This window comes from Staurois parvus, unplaced genomic scaffold, assembly GCF_062004578.1.
Source record: "Staurois parvus isolate SC_StPar_1 unplaced genomic scaffold, SC_StPar_1.0 ptg000572l, whole genome shotgun sequence".
NCBI lineage: Eukaryota > Metazoa > Chordata > Amphibia > Anura > Ranidae > Staurois > Staurois parvus.
In genome coordinates, this window is record NW_028318368.1 from 6,190,553 (window position 1) to 6,207,268 (window position 16,716).

A 16,716-nucleotide genomic window follows, 5' to 3' on the forward strand; every position below is an offset into this window, starting at 1 on the left:
TTCCAATGTGTACTATATAACTTTCAATTTTTCTTACTGCAGGGTGAATGTAACGTATACACCTTCCAAGGAGTAAACATGCCATCTGCTATGTGCTTACTGAGAAGTAATGAATATAAATCTTAGGCTGAAGGCAAATTCTGTCTCTTAGTTACATGTCACCAGTGCACAAGTTACCACACTGCATTTCCAGTCATTCAGGGGCATAAAAGCAACTTGCTAAAGATCACTGTGTAATGTTTCAGTTTAGAGTTCATCCTATGGATCCTTGACAGACAGCCTTCAGCACTTCAAACTCTATGACACAGCATTTGTCATAACGTCAAGCCAATTAATAATATAGGAGCTGTTGTTTACTATTACATAAGTAAAGAATTTGTGTCGTGAGAAAATTACATAGGGTAGTATTACTAATCAGCAGGGCCCCAAAAGAAGGGGTACCTGTACGGGGCCTGTGTTCCATCAACTCAACAGGGGGGCCTGGACAGCTGGCAAGCAGAAGGAAGTGGAACCTGGACCGAAGGGGGTGATTGGTGTAGCAGGCGTGACATTAACTAGAACTGAACCCCTGCAGTTCCCCCTTGCAGCAGCTGAAGGCCAGCTTCTCCTCCTCTTTCACTGGCTTTCAGCTGCTGCAGGGGGAACTATGGGGTATCAGTTCTAGAAAACTCCAACCCTACTGCATCGATCACCCCTCATGTCCAGGTTCCCCTTCCTTCTGCTGCCCCCCCCCAATACGTGCAGCGTTGCCAGCTTCCCCATCTCTCCCTCCTGCCAGATGCTATGGGGCACAGGGAATCAAGATGGAGAGCGGGGTGGAGCAAGTGAATATGTCATATTTACCAGCCAATTCCTTTTCAGAATGAACCCAGCGAGTGATCAGTACCAATTCCCTCTGTGTTCATTCATAACTAAAGCATAGTAAACTGTTTGTCTACTATACTTTAGTTTGTGAATAAACAGGAAGTTGTGAACTTCCTGTTCATTGATTCTGTGCAGCTGAGGCTGCAGAGATAGAGGTTGAGGACTGTGTTCTCCAATCACTTTCAGAAGTGACACATCAGGGATCTGTATAGACCAGGGGCGGACTGACAACTCATGGGGCCCCTGGGCAATAGGGGATCATGGGGCCCCTGTGTCCTTGCCCAAACTCAAAAAAGCCTATGAAAAAGGTACCAGGGGCATCTCATGGGGCCCCCTACTGACCCCGGGCCCTCGGGCAATGCCGAGTTTCCAAATGGTCAGTCCACCCCTGGTATAGACTCAGCTATTTCCCCAAAGCCACCCCCCCTAACAAGGCTGTTTAGAAATGTAACAACTACTTCAAATAAAATTGTAAAATACAATAAAATAAGAAATGCATAATTAAGGGCTCGTTCACACAAGTTCTCTGGCCCCATACAGTGTGAAATAGCGGTTTGTTTGTGCGGCTGGAGCCACCTATTACTCTATGGGGACTCAGTCGCTGTAAGAACACAGCCACATGTCCTAATCTTACAGGTGTTCAGGTGTGGGTGACTGGCTCCAAATGCACACTGTCTGTGTTCATGGCCATACACCTTCACCCACATGCCTGTGGACCTGTGGCTGTGTTTTTACAACTACTGCATCCACATAGTGTAACATAAGTTGCACTGATTCACACTGTACAGGTCACAGTACTCATGTGAATAAGCCCCAATACCTAATTCACACACAGAGCTTTATTTATTAACTCAATACACTTTTATCTTTTAGAATTAACAGGAGATTTGTATGTTATGTTATGCTTGTTTCCGCAAATGTATTTTTTTCAGGTACTTATATAGTGCTGTCAATTTACGCAGCGCTTTACACATATATATTGTACATTCACATCAGTCTCTAACCCTCAGGGGGTGTACAATCTAAGGTCCCTAACTTACATTCATACATACACATATTAGGGCCAATTTAGACAGGATCCAATTAACCTACCAGCATGTCTTTGGATTGTGGGAAGAAACTAGAGTACCCGGAGGAAACCCACGCAGGCACAGGGAGAACATGCAAACTCCAGGCAGGTGGTGCCGTGGCTGGGATTCGAACCAACGACCCTAGTACTGCCAGGTGGAAAATAATGATAATAATAATATGCCCTGTGATTTCTAACAGCGGCCCTGCTGATCAGTAAAGTCAGGAATCTTTTTCGCAAATAGACTCACTTTATTTATTAGAAACACTACAGTACAGTATGTTATGACCATAAAGGGATGCAGGGATACACATGGTTTGCAACAATGCTCAGCCTGTTGAATGCAGTTGGTATTGTGAAGGTTAGTATAAAGGTACCTGCAGACTTTTCTGGTTTTGTCTCACTGGACCCCGAGCCCCCTAATGTTCCAGAGAATACTTGTGCCTCTAACTAAACTTTATACTAATTACCCTTATGTTAGGTCCTGCTTTTTATTAATTTACAAATGAATGGTACAATTGCAGCCTTCACTCATATATTAGTGTTGTGGAAAGAGCAAAATTCTTTTGCCTCTAACCAAACTTCATTCCTAGTCAGGGGATGGTTTGCAATCCTCTTTCTCACAGCTTCCCCAGCTTCTTGGTCTTAGTTCATACATTATTGTTATGTGCATATTAAATTATTGTGCACAATACTTTGCCTCTATTGTTACATGCGGATCAAATTATTGCACACAGTACTTTGCCCCTAACCAAACTTAATTGCTAATCAGGGGAGTTTCTCCAGCCCCTTTCTCATAAAGACCACGTTCATAAAGCAGTGTTATATGTAATCGAATACTGTCTTTGATCTGCACATAATTTGAGTCCTAGAAAACCTAAATAAAAATTAAACTCCTGTTAACCCTAATTAGTTTTTTTTAATCATAAATCCCCCTCTTCCCTAGCCTATTTATTTTGCTTTTCTTTTTTTTTTTCTACTTGTATCATTCATATGCAGACATTTTTAATTTTTATTGTATATGTAGTGCCACATTTAAAAAAAACTGCCTTGGTACAAAAATTTAATTCTAGATCATTTATAAAATGGACAGTTAGAATAAATGTGGACTTTGGATTTTAGAAGCTACCCTATATTTTTTCCCCGGGACTGCTACTAAGTGACTGTTTAAAAAACGCAAGTAAAAGAAGCAATTGAAGTTAGGCTTGTTTGATAAATATGTCATACTTAGCATGTGTTGTAATTCAATTAGACATCTAATTAGAAATCAGTCTTGATTCTGGAATTTTACCATTATAAATTCATATTACAATAATTATTATAACAGTACAGGTAATCAAATAAAATTACAAGGTCACATGTAACACAGTACCTGGGACTGCGCATTGATATTGGCTCCTTGCTTGACCAGAGTCTTCACCACTTCTACCTGCCCAGCCAGAGAAGCAATGTGCAGCGCAGTGTTCCCTTTCTGTAAAGATATAAAACACTATTATCACAGTTCCTATGTTTTATATAATAAATAAAGAAAAATGTGTTTTTACTGATATTTATATTATATTATTTATTATATTAGATACGATAAGATAGATAGAAAAATAGAAAAGCCATTATGTAATTTAATGGTCTTAAAACAGATTGTTATATATCTATCTTAAGCCAGCCTTCATTTTCAAAAAATTACCAACACAAAAACAATTTTTCCTTACAACCATTGTATCGCAACAGAACGTGGACAGGATTCTCCGAAATGCTTATTTACCTGCTTATGAATTCGTTTACTACATTTACTATACGTTTACAAAAAAAACTGAGAACAAATAACAGGCATCATTTAGATCATTTAGAATAATGCAGTACATCAGGGATTCCAAGAATATTTCATGGCCTCTGGTTTATCCCTGGCACTAGTCAAGTAACTAAAGCAGATAGAAACACAGCACTCAAAATTGGGCAAATGCAATGCAATAATAGACTATCTCAATAACTGCAGCTCTAATAACATTTGATATAAACCTTGCAGTGCCTATAGTTTGGAGGAGATTATCATTTATTCAGTTCCACAGTTTTCACTTTAATAATAATGCTATGCTTTGCTGTCTAACCCTCACTAGCTGTATTCAGGCTTTACCCTACTTTTATGACCATAGGCTGCCTGCTCTTCCACCACTCAGGGAGAAGGGCAGTCAGCAGCAAATGAAGGAGGGGGGGGGGATCCAATAGCCAGGTGACAGAGCAGGCAGCAGCAAAAATTAAATGTATAGTCCAATGACCATAGGCTGTTCCCCTTCCCCCAAAAACATAAATACTCTGACAGGCAAGCCTAAAAGGTAAAGGTGCTGCTACATGAAGGCAGCAGCTGGCAGGCCTTGCTAATGTGAGATATTCCTCCTTTCCCCTACCTTCTACCAATACCACACCTCCCATTCTGTCTTCACCTCTTCTTCTACCTCCTTCTCCTCCTACCCTTCCTCCCTCACTCCTCTATCACCTCCTGCTATCTGATGATGACATAATGAGAATCTCTGGAAAGCTAGCGGATTCATCACAATGAAAACTGTGGAAAACTCCAGCTTCTCCAGTTGTTGGGACTGAATGGTCCCACATTACACTTTTTTATCCGAAATCACAACATTTTTTCTTACAAATATATAACAGATTTGCTTTTTACAGTTTTTTTCCCCCAAAAGGCTGTTGCTGCCCTGGTCAAACAAAAATGGGTAGGGACTGCTATGCAGTTGTAATAAATCAATTCCCCTGTACATACAGCGCTCCGCATAAATGAGATGTTATTCAATATCTCAATGAACACAAGAACAATTTCCAAAATGTTGTCAAAACTGAGTTTTATAGAACATTTATTTAGCTCATTACATGATAGTAAGGTTAATAATATAACTTAGATTACAAAATCTTCAGTTTTACTCAAATTAGTTGATGCAAAAATGAATACACCCCACAACAAAAACTACTACATTTAGTATTTTGTATGACCTCCATGATTTGTAAGGACAGCATCAAGTCTTCTAGGCATGGAATGAACAAGTTTGCTATGTATTGCAACATCTATCGTTTTCCATTATTCAAGAACGACCTCTTTTAGAGCCTGGATGCTGGATGGAGAATGATGCTCAACTTGTCTCTTCAGAATTTCCCATAGGTGTTCGACTGGTTTCAGATCAGGAACTTGACCACTGAATCACTTTCACCCTGCTTTTCTTCAGGGTGTGTTTTGGATCATTGTCATTCTGGAAAAGTGCACAACAACCAAGGGCACAGAGGGATGGTAGCATCTTCTCTTTCAACATAGAGCAGTACATCTCTGAATTTATGATACCATCAATGAAATGCAGCTCCCCGACACCAGCAGCACTCATGCAGCCCCACCCTACGTGTTACGTCATGACATGTGACTTCATCAGGAGTACATTCCTGATGAAGTCACATGTCAAGACATAACGCGTAGGGTGCGCCGATGATGTCAAGCCGTAGAGCCGGAAGTGCATGTACCTCCATCTTCAATAAGGGATCTATGCAGTTCATTCATGAAATACAGTATATAGAGAGCCCTTGATCCTGTAGTGTCCCAGGTGGACACAAATGAATGTGAGTGCAATATTTTACAGTGTTTTAATACATTTTTACACATTTTGATATACTTCACCATTTGGAGCATTGTTTTCATTTATCTGTGGAGCATTTTGGAGTTTAGAGGTGCAGAAGGAGTTGGAGATCTGTGTACCAGCATACCCACCCAGGTTAAAGGGAAAGGCGTGGTTTGACCTGACTTTTTGGGTCAATCCATAAGGTGAGCGCATAGGTGTGTCGGAGGTGGATAAAGCACTGGGGGGGTCACACACAAGCACTAGATGAATGTACGCAGTGAAGTGATTGCACATATGCACTCGGAGCACAGAGGTCTTAAAGGGACGGTTCACCAGGATTGTGTTATTATATTATTCGGACACTTGTTGGTGATATTAGATGCACAGCAGACATGTTGCAACAGCACAAGTGAAGTATGGGAAGCAACAAAGGAATGGTGCATCATTGAGATTTTTGAATGTAGCACAGTTTATGCACAGATATGGGTATTTAATTTCATATTACTGTCACACAGCAAGATTTATGTTTCATTATTCACATTTGCATGTTTATATTATTTAGCAATATTTGTGAGTTACTATTATTGTGCTGCATTCTTTTGGTTATTATTTATATGTGGGAACACTATACATGTTAGCTGCAATATTTGGTAGATAGGTTATCCATTGCGCTGTAGGTTTTTCACATACTATTTTGTAGTATAGTGCCCATTGAAAATGTTGATTCTGAAAGGAAAGTTAAGGTTTTCTGACAAATCTGTTGGGGTGCACTTATTTATGCCACATATTATTTATTTGCCTTAATCTCATCTGACTCATAAATTTTACTTGGCTGTTTTTCACATTATGCAACCACTTAGCTTGCCTATCCCTAAAAATGTCCCTCCTGCCATAAGAAATCTGTTTTATAACAAATTCTCTATGAAACCTAACCAATTCCTATTTCTAAAAGTTTCAAGAAACACAGCACTTCAAGTGGTTCTACAGGCTCAAGGTTTTTCACCTTCATGCATTCTATGCATGAAGATAAAAAACCTTCTGAGTGCAGCACCCCCAATCCGTATCTGAACCAACCCTGATCCGTTGATGTGAACTGGAGCATCAGCTGTATGGGGACTCTCCCTCCTCATTGACTGAGACAGCAGCGAGAGTCCATTGGCTCCCGCTGTTGTCAATCACAGTTGGTGAGCCAATAAGGAGGGAAAGGATGGGGGCAGGGCACAATCCCCACTGCTGAATCAAAAATGCCTTCCATTCATTGAGAAAAATGCAAGGCATTCTATGAAAAATGCCCACGCCAAGCAAGCAACCTCCTTTAGTTACTAAGCATCAGAGCTGCTGCTCAGCACAGTCCTCGGAAGACAGCAACGATCACTGTAGTAGTGGCGACTACTACAGTGATTCTCAGTTTCCACACCAGTCCCACAGGTAGAACCAATGTAACTATACAATGAAATCCATACCTGAAATTAAGCTTTAAATCAAATGAAACCACAGGCTCTGTTATGTGAAAGGCTGGGAGGAGAGAGAGACGTGGAGAGAAGTGACTGTAGTGCTGAGGTCTATGAGACACTCAAGCAGGCATGGAAGTAAAGCAGGAGCTGTACATCCATTTGTGTGTAAACAAAAAGATTTATGGCTTTTGAATAACCAGCACTGTCAACTGCTTTAACACAAGTAAATGCAACGCCTAGAGATACACCTACAAATAAAATATATTGGGGTTGATATACTAAAGGAAAATAGACTGTGCGCTCTGCAAAGTGCAGTTGCACTCTGCAAGAGCATTTGCTCCAGAGTTTAGTAAATGAGGAGAAGCTCTGCTGACTTCCATCATCCAATCATATACAAGAAAAAATGCTGTTTTTTTTAATTTTCCTTGCATGTGATTGGGTATTCTTTGCAAAGTGAAGCGTCACCTCATTTACTAAGATCTGGAGAAATGCCACTTGCAGAATGCAACTGTACTGGAAAAGTGAACAGTCTATTTGCCTTTAGTAAATCAACCCCATTGCATCACACCTCAGCCCTCATCCATCAGTGTCCCATTCTATTTACATTAAAAAAATATATTTACATAAAAAACTGCTTCTTCTATAAATTTTTCTTTTTTCAAGTTTTAGATTTTTTTTACTTTTATCTGTACCTTAGTTGCAGAATCCACTGAAGAACCTCTTTCCAGCAATTCATTAACAAGATAAAGATGTCCTTCTTTGGCAGCAAGATGCAAAGCATTGAGTCCATTCTGAAACAAAGAAAAAAACACAATCTAGTTAATGCTGAGAAAAAGATGTGTTTTTGTTTACAGTCAGCTCAGTAGGGGCAAAGTAGATGGGTTATTAAAATGTAAACAGTTGGCTACATATTTTAGTCGAGGTGATATAACCATCCAATAGCCCAAGAGTCAAGCTAAAATATATAGTATATATATCATGCGTAATGTGACTGTACCATTCTGATTACACTGTCTAACATATATGCCCTCTAGTGGCCACAAACCAGAATACGAATTATAATTACCATAAAAATGACAGACAGCAGCATGTAAAGTTTGCATAATTATAAAAGAATTTCAGTTTAAGTAAAGAATGGATCACCAATAATCACATACACAAACTACATAGTTATTTATGGTACTAACAAAAAAAAAATGTTGCTTTTGAAATTTATCACTGACACAACAGTATCAAACTCCCCCCAAAAAATGGCGTTTATAAAATGAGTTTATATAATAAAATAACTAATGTTAAGGAGTGGAAACTGCATTTATTTTACGGCATACTCCTCTGCTACATTTATAGACTTATTCCAGCATTTAACTAATGCCTGGAAATCTTTGACATAGAAAGATACAGTATATCAGTACGCCTAAACCATCCTAGGACAACCTGCTTTACTTCATCATTGTGTTCACCATTCCTACAGAAAGATTTGGCTCTTGTGCAATTGCAGAACAGGTTATGCGGCAATTATCCAGGATCAGGCATTTCACGCGCTAAATGTTCACAGGAATGCCTGCTGTGGGCTGGGGACCACCAGGGCCAGGACTGCCACTGATGGACATATGGCCATCTTTGAAACATTTACACCATTCAAATGTCTTACTGTGGCTGAGCGTCTCATCACCAAACTGTGCTTGAAGTCTTCTTTCTGTAGATATGCGTGGGTTTTACATTTTTTTCTTTCAGACGCAGAGGCTAGCCTATGTGTCCATGCGCATTTGGGCATTTGCAGGCATATTTGTAGAGTAGCGTATACAGGTTGAAAAAAAAAATCGCAATTGTGTATTTACGAGGAGATTTTGGGCATAAAAAACACTTGACCTGCCTAAATGCACGGAAACGCACCTAAATGCAGTGTTTAGGCATGTCAAGCATTTTTAATTGTAACTTTTTTCTAATGATTTTGGGAAAAAACACTTATAAACACAAACGTACCTAAATGCGCCTAAACATTTGTACAATATGCTCCATAAGAGTGTTTTTTTATGCTGCTTTTTTCTGCCAGCAGTTCTGGCATTTTCTTTGCTGCCTAGTGTGCATGGACCTTTCAGATGTTTCCATTCCACTGGAGGAGCAACAGACACACCTCTGGACAGCAGCATTGCCAGTCTGGGGAAAGGATAGTGTTAGAGCAGATTTAGCAGATTTGGATGGACTTAACTAACAAATTAAAACTGAACTCCAGCTCATACTTTTCAAGCAGTTACAGCAACAGCTATTTCTCCTTTTGGGATTTTGGAATAATTTTTACATAAATAAAAGCTGACCATTGTAAGCACCATACTCAGCAGCAGAGCAGGCATAACAGTCCCTGGGCCCCCATTCTTAGGTAAGGATCACCAGCATAGTATATATCCTTCTCTTAGTATATTCATTAAATAATAAATCTATAGTATATTTATTAAATAAACTACAAATACCCCATACTGTATATACTTATGAATAATCCTAAAATGTATCATAGGGAGTTTAATACTGTACTAGTGGAATGGAGTGCTAAAAGAACACGGGTCAGGGGGTGCAAATTACTTGCCTTGTTCGGAGTGCTGACAACCCATGCTACGCCACTGCTCTTGTAACTTCCTTTGCACAGAACAGAAATCTCAAACAAGGTTATCTGCCTTTTCAACTATCTTTTTATTGACTACAGAGAAATGGGGGGGGGTTCTCGGTAGTTCTGACACCCTCCCTTTGACCTAAGGTGACCACACTGCTTCTCCAAGGATACAATACAGAGAGTAAGCATTGTCATCCCAACCACAGCACCACCTGCCTGGAGTTTGCATGTTCTCCCTGTGCCTCCGTGGGTTTCTTCCGGGTACTCTGGTTTCCTCCCACACTCCAAAGAAATGCTGGTAGGTTAATTGGCTCCTGTCTAAATTGGCCCTAGTATGTGTATGTATGAATGCGAGTTAGGGACCTTAGATTGTACTCCCCTCGAGGGTTAGGGACTGATGTGAACATACAATATATTTATGTAAAGCGCTGCATAAATTGACGGCGCTATTCAAGTACCTGAAATAAATAAATTAATTGTCACACTAGTACAGAAAGTTTGCTACTGGCAGGTTCACCAGATGAAAAGAAAAGAAAAAAAGAAACTAATGCAGTCACCACATCCAAGGGTCCACATATGACTGTGTCTCTTAATCACTACTATATTCCACACTAAAAACCTTCATTGACTGGTTCTAAACTATTGCCCATTGTATATTAAAATACAATGGATCAGCAAAAGGAATTATCCCTTTCATTCTACATTTAGGATGAATATGGATTTTATAGCAAAGTAAAATGTATTTATGAAATTGTTGATGATACTATAAAACATTTTTGCCACCGCTGCAAATACAGAGAGGCTGTGCTTAAACAAGCAATTAGAAAAATGCCTAAAACAAGGTAATTAATGCAACTGAAAGCACCGAAGGTTTTAGAAGAAGCGGGAAGTACTATTAATGTCATTACTCAGTGATCTTCCGTCTGCCCCCAGAGGCTCAGAATAGCACTTAATGAATGAATATTTTTAGCATCTGCAGTAAATTCCACATGATGTTTCTCTCTGAGCAACAAAAAAGTTGAAGTACAAACTGACAAGTCTTAAAAAAACATCAATGCTTGACTTCCTGATCTAGACATTTGTTTGAAATCATAAAATAAAAATGTGGGCTGCCACTCCTAACCATCTCCTAAAATGCTATTTGCTTGGCTGTAATGCCAATCCAGTAGCTCCAAAAGTGTACAGTCACTGTTTTGAAACAATAGTATGAGTCAGTTATGGCTTTATACTGCATGCCTCAAGTCGCTAGAGAGAGATGAAGCGTCACACCAATCGTAAGCAGTATAAAATGATTTACTGCGGGTTATTTACTAAAACTGCATGGTGCAAAATGTGGTGCAGCTCTATACAGAACCCAATCAGCTTCCAGGTTTTATTGTCAAAGCTTAATTGAACAAGCTGAAGTTAGAAGCTGATTGGCTATCATGCGCAGCTACACGAGATTCTGAGTGCTCCAGTCAGTTTTAGTAAATCTCCCCGACTGCATTTTCAACGGAGTGTTCCTAATTCAGATCCAACACAGTTCAGAAGCTTCAGGAGTCATTGGGGCTACATAAAAGATATATAAAATAAGTAGATATACTATATATAGAGTTTATATCTTTTATGCAAACCTGATAAAGGAGGAGCCTAGGAGCCCCTGAAACAAGTTGGATTTAGCTGTGCTTTTTAAAACGTGTTTTTTTTTTGTCATACATCATTGATATTACAGATGTCCATATGATCACTATCCTTAACTAAAAGAAAGTTTTTTTGGCATGATCAGTCATATTATCAATACCAATGTTGAAACTTCACGATTTCTGCCAGGGTATGCAAACGTTTGAGCACAACTGTACATGTAGATGGGCATAAGCGTCCTATGTCTGTGATCCTGGTCTTACATGATAAAACTTCACTTCAATAACCTTTAAAATCTGGACATTATTATAGCACATGTATTGCATTTGGGCGATCAGTGGAAAATTGAGGACAGGATGTAATACAATCAGGGGAGGGGATTAGAAAAAAAATAATAAATGATTGGTAGACTGAAAAATCCTTTTCACCTCTAAGATTTACAAGGATGTAAAGGACAAACGGCTGCAAATAAACAGGTACAACCTATGCAGGAGGATTATTTTCACATCTGTGTATTACCTGAGGTTTGTCACTTCACTGGTTCCCCTATTGTAAAAGGTTTTTTTTTTGCAAGGAGCAGTACAATTTATGACAGACTCCCACTTAAGTTCGGTTTGCCTAGATGAGCATAGCGGAAGTTCAGCCTCTCCGCCCACAACCGCCTGGGACACGTCAGATATTCCAGAAGACTGCGGGAATTATTCAGAAAAGGCAATCTGCCTTGTGCATGCACAGTGGGAAGCTGGCTGTGAAACACCAGGAAGGCACAGCCGGCTTTCCACAAGCAAGATGGCAGTCCCAGAAACCCAAAAATCTGCGAAAAACTGGCCAGTTGTGAAGGCAGCGCTGGTAAGTTTATCAAGGTTAAAAGTCAGCAGCTACAGGAGTCTGCGAGACCATTCAGAAAAAGCTTTTCACTTTGTGCATGCACAGTGAAAAGATGGCTGTAAAACACCAGTCACAGTTGGTTTCCCACAAACAAGATGGCGGCCCTGGCGACCCAAAGACCGGCCCATGTGATGGCAGTGCTGGATCCCTAGGCTGATAAGTTTCTGTATATTAAAAGTTAACAGCTACAGTATTTGTAGCTGTTGACTTTTATTTTTTTCTAAACCTGACCAGAGCTCCTTTTTAATAAGTGGTGGGTGGAGGTTTTTCTGCTGATTGATATCAATACAGGAATTTACGTTCTGCAGAACCTTTACTGTCTGCTGGATGTTGGCTGACAGGGACAGGGAGGACTGATCCTTTAAAGGGAGATTGTCCTGGTACCACACAATGTGAATCCCCTGACAAATCCGGGACAAGCATCTTGGTGAGAACCCAGAGGAAAGGGGGGGAGGGGTGCTCCATCAAGAGGAAAGGGTGACAAACTAGTAATTCTGAACACCCATCGCAAAACAGAGATAGTGTTGAAGAGGAAGAAATATAAGAATATTGCATATAGGCATCCCAGATGTCTATTAAAGCCAGAAAAATCCAATCCAGAGACCTTCAAGTACAAAAAACCTTGAAAGAGTTCTCCTGGTACAGGGATAATGACCCTTGGGTTTAAACATTACTGGACAGCCAAATGCAGATTCATCCATCATGAAAAGAAAGGAGACAAGTCAGAGGCAAAATGTTTAGAGAGAAAAAAACATCTTTTTCAGGTGAGGCCAATCTCCATTTAGGACAGGTTCAACTGGTTACCAAAAAGGTCTAAGATGGAGTGGAGAAATTAAGGGACCGTATACTAGACACCATAGATCGAGCAGACTCAGCTTGCTCCAGTGCTAAACAAAAATATACCGCTTTAATCAGTGTAGCAATAGTCTCCTTTTTAAAGAATTTGGTAAAAGGTGTATCATTCTGATCAGATGCCTCAGATCCTTCTTTAGCAGATGCCTTCTATTCAGGTACTGTGTCTGCCTCAAAGGCAAAATCAAAGACTGAAGTTAGAAGAAAGGTAGAGAGGGCATGGCATTGACCCCTATAGTCAAAGGCCTCAAATAAAGAAAGAAATTCTGCCCATGAACTCTGACATCTCTAATTGCAGAAAATTCCTTACTACACAGAAAGAATGAGGCAGCTGTGGCTAGCTAGCTGAATGATCAGAGGAAGGCAGAGAGTCATAATGGCGGCAGTCATCAGAGGAAAAGTTACCAGGGCCCTGCATCGATGTACTACAATTCCCAAATAGAACTAAAGGCTAAACCGGAGCTATTGAGCACGTGACCCCTTATATTTCCACTTATAGTAAGAAATGGGTGTGAATAAAAAATCCCCAACGGTGTACTCATGGTCTCCACAGCAGTGGTGCAGAGAAGAAAGATGCCTCAGTGCAAAGAGCTGGAGGTTGCTGTAACGCAGGATCAATGAGAGTAAATGCTGTTAATGTCTATTAGTGTGCCTTTAGGATCCAGAACCAGGAGATGTTCATTGCTGGTGTCCTGAATGCATAGAGGAAGAGGCAGGACATGCACACATCTCCCTCAAAGCGAGGTGAAGCATGTTCAGGGATTGCTTTTGCATAGACGCAGAAGTGCCCCAGTTTTTGCAGGCAAAGTACAATGCCATAGGCAAGGAAGAATACAACAGCACAAATATAAGGGTCATCCAGAGGGACACCTAAATGGTGCCAAATGCCATTAACCTCTGCAATCTTGCCTGTCAAAATAGCACCAGCCAAATGGTGGAAGGCAGTAATGATTCACCCCCAAGAGGAAAAAGAAATGGGCACCCTTGGACTGAATTTATAATGGGCTTCTGCCCTATGTAGTAACCAACTTAGTAGCAAGAATAAGAGTGGCAGCCCTCTCTTCCCTACAGCCATTCAAGGTACAAAATATAGACATAATTTCTTGACTCCAGCAGGCAGGGGGCAGGGATCTTATGTGACACACTGCACAGCATAGAGCAGGAAGCTGAATGTAATCTGAGACCTGAGTATAGGGAATATACACCCCCCCCCTCTACATAGTCTCATAGGGAAACATGCACAGCTGTCAATCACCAGCTGCTTGCAAATCACCTGGTGTACTGCAATGTGTGGGGGGGCATCTCTCAGGAGTACCTGGTGTCAAGGAAAACTATCAGCAGTGAATGACAGATAGCAAAGGAAGGAGAAAGCTGACAGAAATCACACTAGGTGCTTTTGATTGAGGCAAGTATGCACTATAGAAAGATATGCTTTGTTCATTTTTTATTTATGAGATTTACAACCACTTTCATTTTTTTTTGGTTGGGTAAATATGAAATATTGCATACGAATATTGCACTGTCAGCAGTTACTGTACATGATTATCACATGTCAAATTTCTTCCCCTGAATGTATTTAGAGCTGTCAAGGTCTAAGGAAAGAAGCAATGCAAATTTTGCCCTTTACTATGTGTGTGCAGAGTACACTGAAATTCTGACGTATGTGACTTCTAAGTCGTAAAATATTGTTCAAAGGTAACACTTCACGTCTTTTTAAATCTGCAGTTTACTTTCTAAATGTATAACGGTAAAGTCACACAAGCTAGTTTTTCAGGTAAAGACACCTATTCACCTCTTTTTAGTACAATCCTAGTGAAAGACATGCTTCTAAAGAACTGTGCAACACTTTCTGTGCTTTTTAAAGTGTATTTCCACTTTTGCAGTCAAATTTGAGAAAACCCTCACTATGGTGTCCGTTTATGACACACAGAATAGCTGCGATTCAGAGGATCACAGCTATTCTCTGGTCATTCACAGTTTATAACACTCAGGAGAACATGTTCAGCCCTTCACTGGAGATCTGTGTTCCCCCTCCAGATTTCCAGCTCAGAGCTGGAGAATCGGAGGGACCGCAAACTAAGAAGAGATAATTTACCTCTGCTTAGTAAACTGATCTCTTATTGTAATCTTGCGAGATTATAGTAAAATGAGCCGTTTTCCAGCGTTTGTAGACCGTTCTCCCTTCGTTTGGAGAACTGATCTATATATGCTTCATAAACGACATTCACAGAACTGTGTTCTCCGAGAATACCGGAGAACTGAGCAGCGATCTATTACTGCTGGTTCATAAACGGACACCTAAATGTTTATTTATGTGTTCCCATTCACACAGCATGCCTAAATATGATTAAAACAAATATCTCTTACCTTTCTAGTAGTTTCATTGGATCAGGTTTATACACTGGATTCTATTAGCAGCTAGCAAGCTATTCTGAACAATTTCAGAGTACAATTAAAGTGGTAGTAAACTCTTTGGTGCCATTTTTACCTACAGGTAAGCTTATAATAAAGTTTACCTATATGAAAAATGAATATCTCCTAAACATGCACTGTCTAGGAGATATTTCAGCAGGCATCAGCCAGTGATGTCAGCGGCACATGCGTTGTGAAGGAACGACATACCCAGGCTGTTCCTTCAGAGCTCTATGCCATGCCCGGCGCTCCCGCACATATGCGTGGGAGTGACATCATCGCGGCTCAGCCAATCCAACAGCTGAAACCCACGAACCCAGGAGAAGTCTGGGTGACTATAGAATCCCTGTCAGTGGTGACAGGGTGCTGCTGGAGGGATCCATTCTAAAGGTAAGTCTGACATAATGTGCTAGCATGCAGTGCATACTATCACATTATGGCTTAAACCTGCAGCGGGGGACCTTTTTTTAAAAACTTTACTACCACCTTAAGGGACAGACTGAGGGACAGTAAAATGTACCACACAAGTCTTGACAGACATGCGTGCGTACCTTTTGTTTATGGATAATAATGAGATCACAGTACAGACAGCATACCTCCCAACCATTCTGCATTTCACAAGACCCAGGATTTCAGGGGGGCATTGGTGGAATGGGGGTTTGTGCTGTGGGGATTTATACATGATGGGGAGGGGGGGTGTGCTGGCAGAGGACTTTGGTGGTGGAAGAGGATTCATGCTGGGAGGGCATTTGTGCTAGAAGGCATATTTGGGTGGGTGGTGTTGTGCTGGAAGAGGAGAAAGAACTTTTGCTATGAATTTGGAAGAAGGGTAAGATTTGTGCTGAGTGGGGATTTGGAGGGTAGAATTGGTGGGGAGGGAGGATTTTTGTTGGGTTAGGGAAGGGGGTTGTGCTGGGAGGGGAGGTGTGGGAGGTGGAAGAAGGATTTGTGCTAGAGGAGAGTGGAGGTGCATTAGAAGGGGGAGAGATATTTTGTGCTGGCAGGAGGGGGTTTGTTCTGGGATGGGGGGAATGGGAGAAAGGGGTTTTGTGCCAGTGGAGGTGATTTAGGGACAAAGAGAATTTTTACTTAAAGAGGGATTTGGGCTGGGGGGGATGATTTGTGTTGGGAAGGGAAAAGGATTAGTGGTGGGTGGGAGAATGGGAAGATGATTTGTGCTGAAAGAAGGGGGTTTGTGGGGATGTAGTAGGATTAATTCTGTGGTGGAGATTAGAACTGAATTATTTTTGGAGGGGAGGGAGTGGAATTTTTGCTGACAGGGTAAAGTGGGGTAACGTGTCTATGCAGGGGGAATTTTGCACTCTCCTGACCTCTACACTGTATGCT

At 40.7% G+C, this 16,716-nt stretch overlaps 1 protein-coding gene across 29 annotated transcripts in view; it reads right to left on the bottom strand.

Moving 5' to 3' along the window:
- ANK2 (ankyrin 2) overlaps positions 1 to 16,716 on the bottom strand; it is a 290,860-nt gene that overhangs the window by 220,325 nt on the left and 53,819 nt on the right. For all 29 annotated transcript variants that reach the window (XM_089691815.1, XM_089691824.1, XM_089691825.1 and 26 more), the window contains exons 3-4: positions 7,685 to 7,783; positions 3,306 to 3,404 (exon numbers count right to left, since the gene is read on the bottom strand). In XM_089691815.1, coding sequence (XP_089547941.1) covers positions 3,306 to 3,404; positions 7,685 to 7,783 — 198 coding nt within the window. The remainder of the gene's footprint in view (positions 1 to 3,305; positions 3,405 to 7,684; positions 7,784 to 16,716) is intronic.